Source organism: Malania oleifera, chromosome 4, assembly GCF_029873635.1.
Source record: "Malania oleifera isolate guangnan ecotype guangnan chromosome 4, ASM2987363v1, whole genome shotgun sequence".
Lineage (NCBI taxonomy): Eukaryota > Viridiplantae > Streptophyta > Magnoliopsida > Santalales > Ximeniaceae > Malania > Malania oleifera.
Window position 1 is genome coordinate 17,854,955 of NC_080420.1, and position 20,879 is coordinate 17,875,833.

At 35.8% G+C, this 20,879-nt stretch overlaps 1 protein-coding gene across 4 annotated transcripts in view; it reads left to right on the plus strand.

The window, feature by feature from the left end:
* The first annotated feature begins 264 nt into the window (after positions 1–264).
* The window catches only part of LOC131153293 (uncharacterized), a 48,092-nt gene continuing 27,477 nt past the window's right edge, over positions 265–20,879 (plus strand). For all 4 annotated transcript variants that reach the window (XM_058105499.1, XM_058105500.1, XM_058105502.1 and 1 more), the window contains exons 1-4: positions 265–643; positions 767–844; positions 18,980–19,654; positions 19,824–19,926. In XM_058105499.1, the coding sequence (XP_057961482.1) occupies positions 356–643; positions 767–844; positions 18,980–19,654; positions 19,824–19,926 (1,144 nt within the window). In that variant the 5' untranslated portion in view covers positions 265–355. The remainder of the gene's footprint in view (positions 644–766; positions 845–18,979; positions 19,655–19,823; positions 19,927–20,879) is intronic.

Below are 20,879 nucleotides of genomic sequence, written 5' to 3' on the forward strand. Positions count from 1 at the left end.
TATAATAATTATAAACATCAACAATAGAAATTTTAATGTATATAATTTGGTCCCCCAAAGGATGAGCCCTAAAATTAGCCACATATTAAGAAAATAAAAGTGAGATATAAAATGATAACAGAGGTTGGAGATAAAGGACCACAGCTTTAAAATATGTATATAAAAAACAAATTCACATTAGCAACTTTATATTCTTATTTAAGTTCACTTTAGATTGTTCTAGCCTTTAATTTCATTTTAAGTTTATTTTAAAAATAAAAAAAAACCATTTTAACCATACGTGGGTGAACATTGATCTTTTGGTGGTTGCTCAGCGATCAAAGCATCGGCGCGCAGAAGAGTGGTGGCATTCTGAATGCCGATAATTCAGTCGGACGGACTTCCGGCGCTTCAGATGGCGACCACTCTCCGCCAGTTGAACCCAAATCCGCGCGTCTCACGCGTCGCCGCGTGGGGGCTTCCAGCAAGGGCTGCATCTTTCTTAAGCTCGGTGAAGCTGAGAGCTTTTTCCGCCGACGGAAATGAGACCGTCGATAAGGTCTCTAGCAAGCCTTCGATATGTACCGCCGACGAGCTCCATTACGTTTCCGTGTCGAAGTCCGATTGGAGGCTGGCTCTCTGGCGCTACACGCCTTCCCCTCAAGTGGGTCACTTCCTCCGCTGGTTTCTGTTGTTCACAATGCTTAATGTCGTTCTTTTAATTATTTATTATTACAAAAGTTATGTTATTATTTGGCCATTGTTATATGGAATTTTCATGTCACAGGCTCCAACGAGGAACCATCCGCTGCTGCTTTTATCGGGGGTGGGGACTAATGCCATCGGATACGATCTCTCTCCTGGGGTATTTCTTTCTGTTATATTTATTATTATTTTTTTCCACTTAGTTGATCTTTTTCGCTCCGCTTGGTTCAAGATATTTATTTAAAGAAAAGGAAAAGGAAAAGAGAAATAAAATAAGAAGAAAATGTCTTTTACATTATATTTTCTCCATGTCAAGTAGTATTAAAATGAAAATTTATTCTAATATGATTAAAGATTTTCAAAAAATCAAATGTTATTCATGTCTAAAATAAAAATTATATTCCTTGATTTGTTATATATTTTATTTTCCTTCTTATGATAACCAAACTGAAAAAGTAGATTCCTATATATTTTCCTTTTCTTTCCCTTATGTTTTTTCAAGTTCCAAAGAGGCCCTTTATGTATGCGTTGGTAATTGTTCATTTGGAATGGTTTTACATTATTTATTGGAACTAATATGATAATTTACTCGGCAAAAGATGCATGTTCATTGTTCAATTATGTGATTGACCTAATCCTTTACTTTTTGGTCTTTTAACATTGAATTTGAAAAAAAAATAGGTGTTAGGGTTAGGATTTAGTTTTGTAATGCTGCTCTGCAAGTCAGACCATTGCCAACAAGAGATGCGGATTGAAAAATGTTAAAAACAGTTGAGAGGCAAAATGTCTCATTAAGTCGATTATAAAATTTGACAAGGAGTAGTCGTAATGCAGTATATTTTGGAGTCGTTATGAAAATATGAAGTTATGTTTCTTATTTTATGATGATGAACAATGCAGCAATAGTTATGGAGATCTGTTACGCATTTTACATTTTGGCCAGTTTTTCTGGCTACATTATTGATCACAAGTACTGTGGGTTTTTAGTGCAGACTTGAATTTTGGAAAATGCAGCTAAATAAATTTGTATTTCTTGATGCTGCAACATCAATAGTTAATGTGATGCCTGATTTTTCTAGATTCCCATTGTGCCCCCAGGGTTGTTTTTTGGTCAAATTGTGATACTTATTGTGAGTGCCAAGGGTTTTTGTCAAAAGAAGTTAAAAGGAGCTGCTCTTGAATGTTCCAGAGTTTGAAAATCTTTTAACTTTGCAGAAATGCAAATGACCAGATAGAATGGTAGAATATGCAATATATGATTGACTGTTAGTCTACTTAGAAGCAGATATTTGGCCAACATTTATTCCTTTCATTTAGACTTTTTATATTTAGAATGATAAGACTGAGTGATGATCCTGCAGTGCAAAAGGGAGCCAATTCTGGAATGATCAACAAACGGAATTTGTTTATTTATTAGATATGGCACATTTGGGGTTTTTCCAGTTCCAAATATACTGTAGAAGAGTAATTGCACCTCATATATTGCTGAGACTAATGCGACAATCTTGAACCTTACCAATGAATGAGGAAGAAGTTTTGTTTACTTCAAGACATATTTCCCCAATATTCCAAGTTTGATCGAAGAAATATTTTGTATACACTATATACTTTAGGTGCTTGCATTTCTCTGAGAATCTATTTGCTGGAATGTCTTCCCAATCCAATCTGTTTTATGGGGTAAGGTTGTGTTAGACCTAAGATCATAGAGACAAATACATGGTGGGAAAGACTCAAAAATCTTATTGAAGTACACAGCCAGTAACTTTAATTGCTTCTTCATCAAAATTGAACCCTTCAATCCATCAATTTTGAGGTTGGTGGCATTTGTGTTGATATTTTGTGCTCATCCTTTTAAAGAATTCTTTTCTTTTCTTTTTTCTTTTTGTCTTTATCTGCTTCTTTTGTATGCTATAAAGCTCTAAGATTTCAATGCATAAAATTTACCTGCCTTTTTCTTTTTTAAATATTCCTTTTGTACGCAGTTCTTCATTGAAAATCATTGTGGAACAGTAGGTTAATGATTTTTCCAATCTCCCCTTTATTTATTTAAAATTTTCACCTCCCCCCTCTCCAGCTCGGAGAAATAATTAAATCAAATGTGTGCCTCGTAATCTTGCATTCTTCCTTATCTTCCCAAAGTCTCATAATTCTTTTATTTAATTTTGGGTTTGTTAATAAGCTCAATATGTAGAGGCTGGCTGCCCCTTTTGATGTGGGAAATTTCTGCATCCATCCACTCAAAAGTTGGAAATTTTCTTGATGTACGTAGAAGAAAATGATGTACATAGTGACATGGCAAGCTAGGTGTATAAAGCTTGAATTTCATCTTTGAGAAAGGGTTGAAATGTGATGTATTTAAGGCTTGAAGTTTGCCTGTGGAAAATTTCCTTTTGTTTTAATCTCAATAGGATTCTCTTTTTTCTGGCTGAGGGATTGCTCAATTATGCCAATCTGAGACTTAATTTTGTTTTTGGTTGATGATTCTCACTCAAGAAAATTTTCTTTTAGTTAGATGCCCCTAAGAACATATCTAGTTGGCTTGTGGATAGGGTTCTATGGGTTGTTTGTCCATTATATCCCTGATGGCCCAATAACAATTGTAAGGTGCTGGGGGTTGTGGATGGAGCATAATGCGTGCATTTTTCTAGGGAAGAAGTCATCACATTTGCTGGTTTGGGAAAGGATACATTATTTTACTTCTCTTTGATGTGTGAGGCAGGGGAATTTTAAGGGGGTGAGCTTTTCTGATATTCAGCACGATTGGGGTTATGCGCTGCATTGTTAGTTCGTGCTGGTTTTATTTGTCTTTTTTTAGTTTTCCGTTTTTTTTTTGTTTTTTATCTGAATTTTTCCAGACTTTGTGAAGGAGACGTCTTATTCTCCTGGCTGTATATTCTTTATCTATAAATGAAATTCTTCTTTTACTATAAAAAAACAACTGTAAGGTGCTGACAAAGATTGTCAAATGCTGACAAAAATTGAATTTTTCCCCCTAGTTGGCATGTTACATGTGATAACTTATTCCCTGTGTGCATTTAGGGGTATGTTCATGAGTGTGGTATGTCAAAAAATGATGGGTATGAAATGTCTAATTCTACCAATATCCTATAGTTCACACTAGGCATTAAGTTGTACAAATCTTAGCAATTTTTCTAATAAATTGTTTACAAGAACCTTGTAGATGTGCTTCGTAATCTACACATTTTTGGACAACCATGACTAAGACAAAATATATGGAATTAAAAGTTGGTCAAACCAAGCATAACATGAGGAAATAAAGAAAATTTATCATGGGTGACTAAGATACCAAAAAATATATTGTATTTTTTATCATTGCATGCTTTACACAAATGTAAAATTGGTATTGGATGAATGTTCTTAATAGGATGATTTAGTGTAGGGTCTTAGGGTGAGTTCAGAAGAGGCAATTGTTTCTCATTACAATTTGCTTGTTATAATATTTGTTTCCTTTTTGACACATCAGGTTCTTTTGGTATTCTATTCACTCTTTTGCAAGTGTTTGGAAAAGTTGCGAGGTTAAAGGTTAATCTTTGTAACTGTGGTTTGGTGGGTATATAATCTAGATATGGGATCTTTATTTGAGTTTATCAAGTTGGCATGTTGTATGCAAGGACTTAAATTTCGATTTCAATGGAAATTTCAATGGTCTCAATTTATAGAAATTTTGATGGAAATTTTGATTTAAAGAAATTACGGAAATTTATAGTAAATGATGGAAATTCACAATAAAACTTTAGGAAATATTAAAATAGATGATTATGCTAAATATGGTATCAAAATACATTAAAAAAAATGCATATATGACAATTTTTTAGTGTGTTGGATATTAAATTGCATATCGAGAAACAAACTATGAAGTGAAGAACATTCAAATGATTATAAAGTTTTGAAGCTATTCCTTTAATGATTTAAGGCAACAAATTATCATTTAAACAACTACATTTTCAATAAATATCATACATTTAATGATCTAATACCGCATGGACTTTCTTGATGACTTAAAGTCATCTCTCCTATGACCTATCTTTATCATTGGGATTTCAAGATGACATATATTGTTTACAATAATCACTCCATGCCATAAAATTTCCAAAATATTGAGTATAGGTGTACATGTGTTGTTCATACTCCTCCATAGTCATCTGGTTCATGGCAGTTTCTACTCGGCCAAAAGATCTTCTTGTACGAGGATTTCTTCTTGCAGGTTCTACTTGTTGTGTATGTCCATAGGATTGTTTTGCATACTAGTCATACTCATATTCTTCGTTTGTTTGTCCATACCCATAGGCATGTGGTTGCCAATTTCCATATTATCCTGCCTGCTCATATGCATACAGAAACGGTTGGCCGTATGTAGATTGTGAGGAGCTGTTCTGTGTAGATTCATAACCACTATAACTATTAGAGTCATACTCTCTTCCTATACTCATAGATTCCTAACTAAGGGAAAAGGTATCCTCTTCTATTTGATACATCTTCCCTTTTCCCTTTCTACGGCTGTACTGCCTATCAACTGGGCGCGTTTCTCTTTGTGGACCCTCATCTTTTAGTTGGGGAGGACGTGTATATTCCACTTTTGGTCTATAATCTTGCCATCCCTTATTTCCTCCATAGTCCCCACCATCACCACCTTGCTTACTGCTACCACCGGGGTTAGATCTGTCACCACCAGCATTGTCGTCGTCGTCGTTATCATCATCACTACCAGAGGGCATAGTGGATGAAGTTCCATATCTAGACCCAAGATTCATTAGTGAGTCATCACTACTAGATATTACTTCTTCTACCATCACCTGATTAACATTAATGGCAAAGTCATCTCGTGCATGCTTGGTCATTTGTGGGTGGGGACTTCCGTCTCGTTCATCAAGATGGGATGGTTTAATCCACTAGAAAAGTGGATACTCATCCTCATCACCCAATTCAACTGATATGTGTACAGGGGATCTTGTTTAGCCACTTTGTCTATTTCAGCCTCCATATCTCTTATTTGAAGTTTCATGTTGTAATAACAAAAATTAAGTTGCTGAAGTCTGGTGTAGGCTAGTCTATTTCTTTGCTTTGTGTGAATGAGTGCAAATGTGCTCAAATTTCGTTCACAAGCTGATGAAGATGCAATTTGTGATAAAATGCGCAATGCTAGCTTCCTTAGGATTGGAACACTTGATCCATACATCATCTTCCAATCAGCTGTGCAAGATATTTTAAGAACATAAGTTAGTACCTAGTAGATTGTACTTGAAGTTTGTAACTTTGTATTGTACATTTATATATAAATACTTACTAGGTGTCATGGTTGCTCTAGCTGCTTTAGTAGCTGCTTCTCCGAAGCTTCTTTTAGCAACTCTAAATAGAATAATATTAGAAAAAAATTGTTATTGAATAATTAAACATTGATTAAGACTTATTTATTTAATTTTTAGTTTAAAAATATACCTCACTTCCAATTTGATCTAGGCCAGAGGAATGTGACTCAAGGGTGTTAAAAACTTTATGAATTGCATCTAGAAAATAAGGATCTTCCCTAACACCTTCTTTGTATTGACATTTTGGATTTAAAAAATGCGCTGTCAATCAATTAAAGTAAAATCTAAATATGTAATAAGTAATTTGATATATGAATTTTTGAAATTTATAAATATTTTATACCTGTTGCATAAAGAGGATGTTCAAGGGTTCTTTCCCAGTAGTTATTGGTTACTTTGAGAACCATCTTGCACTTCTTACACCTACTTCAATGGCCCCTTTCATCACCTTATTGCTTCAAACACAACTCATAATGTTGGCCACACTTCACTATCGACTATACGCAATGCTCGATATATAGGCTCAAAATTGTTACAAACTTTTGCCACTCTATACCAAAATTGATGGTTAAGAACTGTGCTTTCAATTTCTTTGCCCAATTTTGTTCGACTAAGAGCATGCTCAACCCATTCATCATATGTGATTAAAGATTTTAAACCTACTTTTTTTTTTTTTTTTTGTAGGCTATCAAGGGCAATGTAGTTTGTAGCAAATTGTGTGGCTCCTGGACCCACAATATCCCCTTGACAGTGCTCCCTCATTTTAGCAAGCAACCATCCATGGTTATATATAAAATTAGTGATTTGTCTCCCTTGCAAGATCACTGTGCTTATTGCCTCTCTTTTTCCGTTCTCCTAAAAAATGAGATCAATACAATGGGCAGCATAAGGAGTCTAATACAAGTTGAATTTTTCCATTAATTTTAGACCCGCTTCCTTGTAGGCACTGCCATTATCGGTCACCACTTGGACAACATGTTGTTTTCCTATCTCTTGCACAACATGTTTTAATAGGGAATATATGAATTCATGGTCTTTTATTTTGTCAGAAGCATTTACTGACTTTAGAAAAATTGTGCTTCCTTTTGAGTAAACCATGAAATTTATGATGGATAATTTTGTAGGGTTGTCCATCCATCACACATTACAATGCAGCTATACGTGGCCCACTTTTTCTTCACTTTTTCTACGTGGCTTTCCATTTCTTTTACCTCTAAATCAAGGTATTTTGTTATAATTTCATAGGGTGTCGGTGGATCGACTTACGTTCTAGTTGTTCGGCAACCCCATAGTATGTTTTTAAAATGAGGTGATTTTGCCTTCTCAGGTGGAATGTTATTATATATAAAAAACTTTGAAATCAACCTATTTATTTCTTCTTTTATTTTACCTCCTTTGAATAAATTTTTCTAGCTTTTTTGTTTTGCTGCGTCTGACTTGTAACATTGAGAAGGCTTTGAAATATATGGCTCTGTTTCTGGTTCTCTCACACTCTGAGATCGCCTCATTGGAGGTCGCCCTCCACTACTACCAGCCCCATAACTGCCTCCTTGTTGGCTACCTACAAACCTATGAGATTGGTCTCTTTCCTATTCCGTATGTTTTGAAGCATAGAATGCTCGACAATATGCAGACCTTTCATAAGGAGGAATGTCAGGCGGGTATGCAATATCGTCAGCATCGCCCTCTTCATCAATTTGTTGTGGTTGCATCAACTTCCCACGCAATTTATTTTTTATTTTCTCCATTCTTTCTATTTTCTTTGCCTTAGCTGCTGTTTTTTTTTCTAAAACAATTTTCATTTCCTACTTATCTTTTGGAGGTACTTTGTTGTAGTATTTTATATTATGCTGTGGGTCATAATTTGCTAAGTGCAATTTTAATCTTGTTGCACAACCACTCTTCATTTGTATTCCGCAGTATTTGCAAATAAATCCATTCTTTACATTCAGCATCAGGTACCCATGTTCCTATGCTGGATCTTGTTTTCTTCCTTTGGACATTTTTGCAGATAATTTTACTTTCCTACAAGGTTACGACAACAACAACAACAAAACCAAGCTTAAGTCTCACTAGGTGGGGTCGGCTATATGAATCCTTTTCTTCCTACAAGGTTACAATGAATCAAAAATTAGGTGTTAAATTAGTCAACAATTTTAAAAGGAAATTATTTGAGATGTTTTATTATTAATATAAAATTAATTAATAAGACAATTATTAAAATATTAAATTAAATTTACGAAATTTAATGATAATGTACAAAGTTACTAATAAATTATGGAAATTAAATTAGTCAAATAAATAAAATAATTTAAACTATATTAAGCTAATAAGTAGTAAATTACTTTAATTTATTTAATTACTAGGCTATAATGATTAGGTGTTAAATTACTGTAAATTTTTTTAAAAAAATTATTTGAATGTTACTCTACAATTTTAAAAGAAAAATATTTAAATTCTAAATAAAGATGAATTAATAACTAAGAGAAATATTATATTATTAAATTAAAATTACAAAATTAATGATAATTTTTACAAAATTACTATTAAGTAATAACTTTTGGAAATTAAAATATTCAAATAAATGAAATAATTTATTAATTTATACTATAATAAGATAATAACTAGTAAATTATTCTAATTTTATTTAGTTACTAAACTTACTATTTACCATATTTACTAGCAATGTAGGATTAAGGGGGTAAATGGGAGAGGTTAATGGGGAAAATGTATCTAAGTTCTAAGGAGGGCAATCTCGTAAATATATTGGGGAGAAGGGAGATTTTTGAGTAAATAAAAAAAAAAAAAAAGTCAAAAGTTAAAACATGAAATTTAAAACTTAAACCAGCAATTTGCCATTCAGGTTTTCAGCCCTTTCTTTTTCCGTGCTGCTGCTCATGGAGGTGGACTCGAGTCTCGAGTCTCTCGACTAGGTCGTATGACTCGTATCTTGTTCACAGCTCTGTGAGAGCCTCAGCCAAGAGGAAGATTGCAGCGATGGGAGTTGTTGCTGCTGGTTGCGAGTCTGCGACAATGATGGAGTTGGAGGGTGAAGCCGAAGGCGGAGCACTGGAGGGGATCCGAAGGCTTGGGCTTTTCGGAGTTCGAAGGTGGAGGCAGGACGCAGCTGGAATCTAGGTTTTTTTTTTTTTTGAAAGTTTGAAGATGGAAGATGGAAGAAGAAGAAGGCTTCTCTCAAGGTCCTTGCGGTATGTATCCTAATGCAAGCATGAAGCTAATTTATAGAAAAAAATTGTTTAGATATTTTCATTGGTAGCCTGTAGGGTCTTAAGCCTTTGATTAATTTTTGGAATTGTTGGTTTGAATCTGCAGATTATCTCTGCAAGATAATTTTTTTTTCCACTGTATACTCACGGGTTGCACAACTTGCACAAAAAGAGCCAACAAATCATGTGGAAAAAACAAAATAAAGTCAGAGACCAACACTGAAATTCCCCTCTCCAATTTTTTTTTTCCCGTGATTTCCAAAAAATTTCGGAAGAACAGCTGAAATTTCGACATTTCGACTGAAATTTAAGTCCTTGGTTGTATGTTAACGGTATTATTTGTTGGCCCATTGCTTGTTTAGGCGTTCCTTTAGGTGGCTACCATAGAATTTTGTCCTTTGGAATTTTGTGGTGGAAAATGTGGCTAGGAGGCTGGATACTTGGAAAGGGGCATTTTTTACTTTGGGGTGGTTGATTTTACTTTGGCTGAGGCATCTTTTTTGTATATTCCTCTATTTTTTGTTTGTTCTTAGATTCCCCATCAGTGTTTCTAAGAAGTTAAAAAAATTGACAAGAAATATTTTTGGTCAAGGGTAGGGGAGGTATTTGGTTTGTGATAGGCTTTGTAAGATGAAATATGAGGGTGATTTGGGGTGGTAACCAAGTTTCGAAGAACATTGCCTTGGTGGATAAATGGTTGTAATGTTTTTCTTTGGAGCTTGGATCTCTATGATAAAAGGTAATTCACAACAGTTTGGACTCCAAGAAAATGGGTGACTAGTGGGATGCTAGATTTTGTATTAATTCTACTTATATGAGTGACTTGTAGTTTTTTTCTTAGATTTTCCATTTCTTCTTTCATTGGGTAAGATTTGGGTGAGCAATGGGGAGAAAATTTGTTTTTGTGAGGATGAGTGGCCTAGGATAGAGCCTATTTGTAATGCCTTTCCTTGTCTTTACAATCTCCCGATAGGAATTTTATTAAATAACTTTGAGGATGACACGGATTCGGTAAATTGGAATTGTTTAGTGGGTCTCATTACATGCTTACATAAACTTATTTTCTGAGGAGGATGTAGGAAGAGCTATGGTTGAGCAGTCAGATAGGTGCCCTATCTCAAGAGACAAGGCAAGATGGCTTGAGAGGCCTTTTAGGGAGGTGGAGATTAGAGATGCTATGTTTGGAATGGATAGAGAGAAAGTTCCAGGACTGGATGGGTTTATGATGACTTTTCTTCAAGATTGTTGGGACTGTTTGAAGGTTGACTTTTCAGAGTCTTTCATGAGCTTTTTTTGTCAACATGGTGGTTGGTAAAAGTCCTAACTCCAGATGGTCTCTAAAAAGTCTCTGCTAATAGAATTAATGACTTTAGACCAATTAGTTTGGTTACAAGTGTTTATAAGATTTTAATTAAAGTCTTATCCAATAGATTAGCAATGGTCTTGGTGGATACTATCCACAATATTCAAAGAGCTTTTATTGGCGAAGGACAGTATCTTGATGCTGCATTGGGGGCTGATGAGGCGGTTGAATACGCTCTTTGAAGAAAGAAGAGGGGCTTGGTTTTGAAATTGGACTTTAAGAAAGCTTATTGGGTTAGTTGTGAAAGTGAAGGTGTAATCCCAAGAGAGGGGGTGAATTGAGTATTTTAAAATTTTAACTCAAAAGCTTGATTAATTTTAAAACTTATTTATCACATCCCTTTAAATATTTTAATCACCACGGACACTAATCTGCAAACAACTATACCAATCAACAATCCTAAATATGAAATCAAACTACAAGGTTTATTATTTTTCTAGCATATTAATATTGGGAATAAGATGTTTAACCATACAAATATTTATTCTTGTATTTGAACAATTAATCAATCAATATCAAACAATCCCAACAGACTAAATCAAGTATGAATTTGTAGCTACAGCAGAGTTTGTTCACAAAGGGTATTTAAAACATTCAAGATATCCACGAATAAAATTAGATCATTCACAGCATTCCCAAATCAGATTTCAATCATTCACAGCAGATAAAATCAGTAAATATGTGCTTGAAAGAAAAGAGATAAGGGGAAAGAACGAGACCGGGATTTTTTACAAGGTTCGGCGATGTGCCTACATCCTTGCCTTAAGCAACCTTTGTGGGGATTTTACTAACTCTCTCCATTTAATAGGTGGAATACCTCTCTCCTTTCAGTAGGTGGATCACCTCTCAAGCATGAACACCCTCTCGCTTGGCAACGATTCACACCCGAATCGTCCGTTTACAATCAAATCAACAGCAGATTTTCGTACAATACTCTAAAAAGAGCGGATTTGTACAAGTTAAAATCATTAATATACTCTCAAAGATGAGTTGCTATGAAGCTCAAGAAGTTTTCTAGGCTTTTTGGATTGAAAGATGAGAAAACAAAGAACAAAACCATAAATTATCTTGCAGCGATGAAGAACGGAGCACAGCAGTGTTTGAAGGATGAAATCAATGAGTTTATGAGCGATTAGGTTGCCCTAACATGATTAGGGTTACCCTTAAATAGATGGGTTTAAAATCTGACCGTTTGCCCAAATTTTCGAAACAATATCTTTTGAAAGTGGAAAGAAATCGCACTGTTCGTAACCTAAATTGCGCACTTCGGTTGCCCGAACTCACTAGCGTCAGGCTAGGTTGTTTAGTTTCATGCATTCGGTTGACTGAGCTTTAAGCCTTGGTTGCCCGAACTCTCTGAAATTCATTTTTCCTTTTACTTTTGATTCCATAATTCATTTATCTTCTTTTAAAAAGATATTTGGACTTTGAAAGAATATTTTCAAGTTATTAAAACAGGCATCTAAGTCCAATTTATCCTATGAGCTTCATAAACAAACTTAAACTTTGAGAAGTACTTACATGAGACTTCTATTACATTACATATCAGATATTAACCAAGTCATCATGTCTTCAAGCTTGATCCTCATCCAAGCTCTAGCCAATCTTCATTTAGCTTGTTTTCTTCATGGCTTTTAAACTTTAAATATGAACCATTGTGCTTGTAAGATATAATACCTAAAAATTCACTTGAAAGCACAATTAGATTTCTTTGTTTATCATTATCAAAATCGAGATTAAGCCTTGTTAGGCCAACAAGTTGGGGTTTCTTGGATAGATTTATGGATAGAGAAGGTTTTGAAGGAAGTCGGAGGAAGTGAATCAGTGGTTGTCCCACTTCTCTAGTCTTTCTTGTCTTACTTAATGGGGAGACTAAGTTTCGGTTTCGAGCTTCTAGAGGTTTGAGGTAGGGTGATCCTCTTTTTCCCTTCCTTTTTCATTATTGTCGCAAATTGATTACTAGAGGGGTTGAAAGTGGTTTTGATGGAAGGGATTAAGGTGAGCAATGGGGATCTTTTGATTCCTCACATTCAATTTGTGGATGATACCATTTCTTTTGGAGGATAGAAACAACTTCTCTAATATGCTTTTGTGCTACAGGTTTTTGAGAAGGTGTCGCGGTTAAAAATTAATTTCTCTAAGAGTGATCTGGTTGGATTAGGCGATCTGAGTCCTTTGCTAGATTAGTAGGTTGTGGTGTTTAGAGCTGGCCTATTACCTATTTAGTAATTCTCTAGGGGGTAGTCTTACAGCTGATTCGTTTTGGGACGTTATTTTTTGTGAGAATTACTAGGAGATTGGGTAGGTGGAAAGGAGTGCCTTCCATTTTAGGAGGTTGCATTACTCATATTTGTGGTTGCCTTTCTTCTATCTCCTTTATTATTTATCCCTTTTTAAAATTATGTTATGAGTTGGCTGCAGATTAGAGAAGTTGATAAGGTATTTCCTATGGCGGGTTGTGTGAACGGAATCATTTAGTAGGGTGGAACACTGTGAGTAGATCTAAAAGGGCAAGAGGCCTGAGTCGAGGTTATTTGGTGTCTAAAAACATGTCCTCGGTGGGGAAGTGGTTATGGCGTCTTCGCTCAGAACTTAACTCTCTTTTTGGGCTAAGGTTATCCACAATAATTTCGTCTTTCACAAAATGGGTGGGATTCTATTGCAGGAATTAATAGCAGTTACTCCAGTCCTTGGAAATTTGTGTCTCAAATCTATCAAATCTAGCAATCTTTCTTTCCTAACATCCTTTATAAAGTGGATAATGGGAAGAGAATCCGTTTCTAAGAGGATAATTGGATTGGGAATGTGCCCTTGGCTATTTGTTCCCTTGTTAATTTGTCTTTATAGTCTTCATGAGTCTTCTATTGCAACCTTTCTCATTTTGCAATGAGGTGGCCTTTCTTGGGATTTTCATTTTGCGAGGAAGTTGAGGAACATCAATGAGAGAGAAACTAAAGAGCTTGCTTTTTGACTATTATGCTTGATTCTTTTCTTGTTTGAGTAGGGAGTGATAATGTGTTTGGTATCTTGGTTCTTTTGGGATTCTTGTGTTTTTCTCTCATTTGATCCATGGTCCTAAATGTCAACTCATTTGGTTTCTATTCTCTAGTCTGGAAAGCAAAGTTCCTTTACAGGCCTTTTCGTGGACTTTCATTCTTGAGAAAATCAATACTGATAATCTATTTCAGAAAGCAAAGACCCAACAAAGCCCTATCTCACTATATTTGTGTTCTTTGCTTCAGTAAGGGGGAAACCTGCTCTCACTTGTTTCTTTGTCCCTTCTCCTGAGGACTTCGGAATAATTTATTTGGGATATTTGGAGAAAATTGGGTGTGCCGGCCTCTTTGGAACATTTTTGTATAACTGTGTTTGGAGGCCTTGGTAAGAGAAAGGAGAGGGAAGTTTTATGGTGGTCAGTGTTCTAGGCTTCTAGCTATAATTTGATGCATTTGGATGGGAAGAAATGGCCGAATCTTTAAAGGGATGTTACTTCCAGTGATATGCTTTGGAGTGTAGTGGTCTTTTTGGCATCTCCTTGGCATTCAACTGATGGATTTTTTTTCGGCATGTTTCTTTCGAGACATGCAGTGGGATTTGCTGGCTTTACTTTCTTGATTTGCCTTGCAATTTCTTTCTGTATAGTTGCTTTCTTATTGTAATGGGAGGATATCTTGTTCTCACTAGTTTTTTTATTATTTTTTATTCTGTTATCTTGATTGTAATCCTTCTTTCTTCCTTTAGTACATTTATTTGTTTATTAAGAAAAAAGCCCCAATTGTAGATTTTTTGATCCTTGAGGGGTATACTCTTGTAATTTTTTCTTTAGAAGGAATTTGAGTGAGAGGGAATCTGTAGAGCTGATCCAATTCTGGTGGGGGGGGGGGGTGGGGCTTCTTCCGGTGAAAGATCTAGAAGTGAGGAGGAGGGGGTGGTGCTTTTGCACTTTCAGTTTGCTCACGACACTATTTTCTTTTTAGATGACTGTAGTCCTTCTTTTATGAGTATTTTGGGTCTTCACCATATTTTTAAGATGGTTTCTGGGCTTGAGATTGAAACGGGGAGGAGCCGTCTAGCTGCTAGTAAAGTGAGCTAAGGAGTTGTCTTTTGTCGCAGGGTGTGGTTTGTTTGATTGACCCTTGTCATATCTAGGGGTTCCATTGGGGGCTAAGCCTAGGTTTGGGAATTTTTTGGAGTCTGGTGGATAGGGTGGGAAGTGTTTAGATTGTTGGGAGGGGGCTCTTTTCTCTCTTTGGGGTTGAATTACTCTTATCCGTGCTTGTCTGTCTAATATACTGTTGTATTATCTATCTATTTTTAAGATTCTTGTGGGGATTGCTAGTAAGATCAAGAAATTATGAGAGACTTTCTGTGGTCTAGGTTTGTGGTTGTAGGGATCATTTGGCGAGCTGAGATGTTGTGTATAGGTCAAAATTGAGGGTGGTCTGGGTCTTGAAAGTTTGGTGTCTATAAACACTGCTTGCCTGGCTAAATAGCTTTGGCAGTTTTCCCTAGAGGATTCTTCCCTTTGGCATATAGTTAAAAGCCAGTTTGGGTTTAATGAGAATGGGCGGGATAACAATTTGGGATCTCGATGTTCTTCTGAGAGCTTGTGGAGATCTATTTTCTTAGAATTATTCCCTCATTATTCCCTAGTCTAGGTATGTGGTGGGAAGGGGTTCTTGTATTCATTTTTGGATAGACCTTTTGGTTGGGGAATGTTGTTTTGTCCACCTCTTCTGCTCATTTTTTTTTTCCTGTTTGAGCTCAGGGCAGAATACCATTATTTTTTCTTTTGTTGATTCGGATAGTCTTTTGCGTTGGAATTTTCATTTTTGGAGATCTCTTTCTGATAATGAGATGGATGAGCTTTCCTCTTTATTGATTTTGTTGAATAATTGTCGTATTTCTTTGGCGGTTGATATTTGTTCTTGGTCCTTGGATCCTTTGGGGGTGTATTCATGTAAATCTTCTTGTGAATTCTTAACCTACTCTAATTCCCCCCAAAAATCAAGGCTTTTGCCTGGTTGCTTGTGCTTAGGAGAGTCAATACCAATAACTTGTTGCAAACTAGGAGACCTAATGAAGGCACAGTTGTTTGCTTTGTCATAATAGATCAGAAACAGCATCACATCTTTTTCTGCATTGTGATTTTGCCTGGAGAATGTGGAGTAAATTATTTGTTTTATTGGGAGACAGTTGGGTTTGCCTAGAGCTGCCCAGGACTTTTTGGTAGTTTCATTCGTGGGTTTTGGCAGGAGAAAGGACAGGGCGGCACTATGGAAATGCACTTATTTTGCAGTGCTGTGGGGGTTATGGTTAGAATGTAATGCACGTATCTCTTTGGGGAAGAAGTTGAATATTTTGTTGGTTTGGAAGAAGATTCATTACTTGGCTTTGCTTTGGTGCGTTGGTTACGACTTACGGGTACTACAAAGGAGTGAGCTTTTCGGATATTCAACGGGACTGATGATATTTGTTGGCTTGATTATGGGTGCAGTGGATTTTTATTTATTTCTTTTTCTTTCTTTCTCTTTTTGTTTTTTGTATTTTTTATTTGCTTTGTTCCATATTTTATTCTAGGGCGATGTCTTATTCACCTTTTTTTTGTGTATTCCTAATCTATAATATAGATTTCTTCTTTTGCTACAAAAAAAAAAAAAAAAAAAAAAAAGAGTAGAGGCCGTGTCATGTTAAGCAAATGCATTTTTTTTTTTCTTTGGGTTTAGCTACTTAATTCTGCTAATGGGTATGTATACATGATGTTTGATGATTAATCCCTTTGGCTGAGCAAAAATATTGCGGTTCGTTTTGAACAAATTCAATTTTATTTTCGATTGTAGAATATGAATACCAATGCCAACCTTGTTACCTTGTAGAATTGAGTACATTCAAAAATTCAAACCTTTCTTTTTTACAAATATATCCAGGTCATATGCAAAAAATCATTCATAAAGGATATAAAATATTGATGATGAGTCATATTTTTGACTCCATATGGATCCCAAATATCTCAATGAATAAGAGGAAACAATGATTGACTAGGATACTTGACTCTAGACGGGAAAAGATGTCCTAGTATGCTTTCCTAATTGATACAATGAGAAATTGACTTGAACATGAGTACTCGTAGTTTTTGAAGATATGGATGACCTGTGTGCGATGATCCAAAGAAAAACCATGAGAAGAAAGTAGAAATTGGGGAAGTCATATGACGAAAGGGTGATGTGGCACACCATTGAAATAATATTGGGCCATCTTTCTCAAACCCTCCACCAATCATTTTCTTTTTTTGGAGATCTTGGATAACATAATGAGGGGGAAAGAAGGTTGCATAGCAATTATAAGATTTTCTTAATTGACTAAGTTATGACAGGTTCAAAGGAAAGATAGAGGAAACAGGATTGGAAGGAAACGAGAGTATTGCTACAATGAGAGCATTGTAACCTTAACCTTAGGTTATGTTTGGTTCATGGAATGCCTATGCCTAGGATTATATTAGTTACAGTAGATTTAATTAGTTGTATGACAAATTTTGTTGTCACCATAAAGCAAATACTAAAGTGGAACTTTTTATGAATCCGTAATAAGGAATAGATAAAGAATAACTATTCCCAAATTTCACCATGGGAATGCCTATTCCTTTCCTATTACATAGTGGATGATGTAATAAGGAATATATAAAGAATAACTATTACCTCTATCCCCAAATTTCTCATTATATTCCATCTTATACTAAGGAATAGCTATTCCACCAATCAAATGTAACCTTAGAGTGTAAAGTAATGGGTTTCAAAGATTGAAATTGATTAAGGCTACCTGGAGGAGGCACCTGAATCAATAACCTAGGGTGAGGAGGATGAAGAGGGAAGAAGCCCGAGTCAACCTATTTGGCCTATAGTTGCACTAGATGTAGAAGACTGAGTTTGGAGTTATTGAACTATGTGGACAAGATTGGTATGCTCCTCTTTGATCATGATAGATAATGTCCTCAACTCCAAATGGACTGGCCACGTGCGCTTGAAGCGTTGACAGCAGAATCACCCTTGGTTAAGTGTTATTGGCCCAAGTTGGTTCCCATGGAAATCTGATGTTTAGGACAAGCAGCAGGTATTTGAATGGATTATTTCTACCCAATTTGGAAGCCTATGTCGAAGAATAGGGTGAATGGTTTATTGGGTCCTAAATCCAATTGTGCTTAGTTAGTTGTTTAATTGTGTGCGTATAGTTTGCTTGTATTAGGATTATATATGTCAGGGTCTTGTTCGTAGAATTTGTTTATTCTAGGGGTACATTCGTAACATAATATAGTTTTATGGGTTTATATGCAATTTCACGTGAAGAGGTTTTCTTATAAATAGTGCGTGAAAGCAATGTTCTAAACAATTATTGTTGAATTTGAATTTGAGAAATGAACACGAGTTCCCCCTTGTATCTCTTCTCTCCTCCCTTTCCCTTCCTTCCTCTCTTCAATTTCTTCTAACTCTCTCATGGCTGTAGAACCTTGATGCTGCTCCTGCATCATTTGATATCAGAGCCCACCACGATCTCATTCTTCAATTTCAATTCCTCCATCTTTCCCTTTCACTCTTCTTCATTCTTCCCATTGTTCTGTAACTTCCCTTCCCTCTTTGCTGCTTCTGCTTCTTTGTAGGGGTTAGATATGGAGAAGAGAGAAGAAGAGATGAATGGAAGAGAGAGAGAAAGCCCATAGGTAGTTTCCTGGAGCACACTTACAGCTCCACATCTGCCCTATTATGTATTAATAATGAAAAAAAATACTTAACGAGAAAAATACCACCCCCTCCCCCCCCCCCCCCCCCCCCCCCAACGCACACACAATCTAATTACTACAATTACATAGAAGACATGTTCAATGCATTGTACTTTCTGAATTTGGTGCCAATATTTAAATGCTTCCTATTACAATCTGTTCTAACTAATCTTTGATGAAATTTTGGTTTTAGGCTTGTAAACAAGCTGGCATTTCCTTACCTGACTTTGGTATTAGGTTTTGCATGGCTTGGAACTGATTCGGTGGCCTTAAGCTTCGGTTATTATTCCAATATAGTTCAGCTGGTTCAAGCCTGTATTTTTTAAGCTTTCTGGTGTTCAATTGTGTTTATCCTTGGACTTGACTAGCAAGCTCTGTAGTCAATGTCAAGCTTAGTCCGTATTAGAATATCTAGTTATGGCAGTTCTTGGAATGTAGTTTGTAAAAAATTGTGATCCAGTTCTCTAATGATTTCTGAGATGCAGGCTTAATGAGTGTATGCATGTGAAGCATTTAAAAAAAAAATATTTTATTCAATTTGTTTTTAAGATTTTCTATGCCATCATACTCATCAATGTCTCTTTGATGCATGTGATATATATTGCAGTCTTCATTTGCTCGTTACATGTCCAGCCAAGGATATGACACATGGATTCTTGAGTTTCGAGGCGCTGGCTTAAGCATACAAGGATTAGATACCAAAGGAAGTGAACAATCAGCTAATGTCATCTCAGAGCAGATGGAAGCAGTTGCTAGTAGTGCAAATGAAGTTGTCTCAGCTGACCAGGAGTCGACCAGCATTTGTGGGGCTTTGTCTGAGTCTGAGATCTCTAATGTTGAAAGAGACCTAACAGGGATAGCTACAATAAGCGATGAATCAAAATTGGTGACTAAGCTGACAGAAACATTTATGCGTTTATCAGAAAGATTTTCTGGATTTCTTAGTGAAGGTCAATCAAAGATAATGTCTGCTAAATTATTTGATCAAATATCAAAACTCTTAGGAGATTCTCAATTGTCTGATCGCTTCAATGAGATTAGGATAAAGCTTTCAAATTTGTTGGAATTGAGGCAAAACTCTACTATTGCTGGTCAAATTAGGGATCTAAGTGAAAGACTTGTAAATGTTATTGAGGAAGGTCAACGGTCTGTTTCACCTCAGTTTTTTGACTTGCAAGAACTTTTTTCGACAACATTAGAAGATTTCCAGAAACAGCTTGAGCTGGTTGTGAAGTATGATTGGGATTTTGATCACTACCTGGAAGAGGACGTTCCTGCTGCGGTGAGGTGACATTTCTTCTTGCTGAAAGTCCATAAAAATGATTACTCATTTTGGTTTGACCTTGTAGATTAACATATATTTTGAACTCCTTTTTCTCATCATCTATGATATATAACCCAATTGTGTTTTCGCATAAATGAGATAATAGTCATTATTTTTATTAATACAGATGGAATACATAAGGTCTCAAAGCAATCCAAAGAATGGTAAATTGCTTGCAATTGGACATTCAATGGGAGGTATCTTGCTGTATGCAATGTTGTCACGATGTGGTAAGTTGCTGCCTGTGTCTATGTCATACACCATAATCGAATATGTGACTTGGATGTATTGCAAAGCAATAATTTAAAACTTATTGACCTTTTCATCTTTTTTTTCTTCTGCAATTTTTAATAAAAAAGTATTTCTATTATGTTCTTTTTTGTTGGCTGTTGCTCTATTTTCTTGGCCTTATGCTCTGTTTGGTATTTAGAGTTGTTAGCTATTCTCTTGTTAATCGTCCTACGTTTCCATTGCTATCAACTATACAGTGGCCAGTGGGTTCTAGAAAGTCTTTCTATGATTGTGCAGTTCTGTTTTGTTAAGATAAATCTCTAGTTGGGTAGTTTTCTCATACAAATGGATAATCTTTACCTTCTGACATGTTGGAAAAGAGGTGAAGCAATTCCAGATACCAGGCAAATCAAGCTTCAAATTCCTATTTTGATGAAGAAATAAAATGGCTAGGAGCACTATATGATGTTGATAGATTGCAAAATTTGTTTGACATAACACCTGCAGAATATCTTTCTTGATGGACCAAAGCCAAAAAATTAATTTATATATTTTTGGTGACATTTTCCATTCACTGGCCATCACCTAATAAGCAACACTGGTGCCTCCTTTGATAATCATTTGTTTGGTGGCTTCATTATGCATATTGTCATTCACCCCCCCACCAACTCCATTAGCTCTCAGTTTCCCCTGCCCAGTGTTCTCGTGTATGGAGGCTGGCGCAGGCCTTCCTGAAGCTTTAAGGCCTTAGTTCTGAGGAGGTTATTTGATCCTTGTATGCTGTTGCCCTCACTCCCACTCATTGTGCCTTCCCTTGCTGGCGTAAGCATGTAATTACACTTGCAGTGTGCTGAAATCTTTATGTGATCGAGGTCATAGTTGGGACATTGGTTTCCCCTCTTGTACTTATTCTCTAGCTTAGTTGATCTAATATTATATAACAAAATATGGC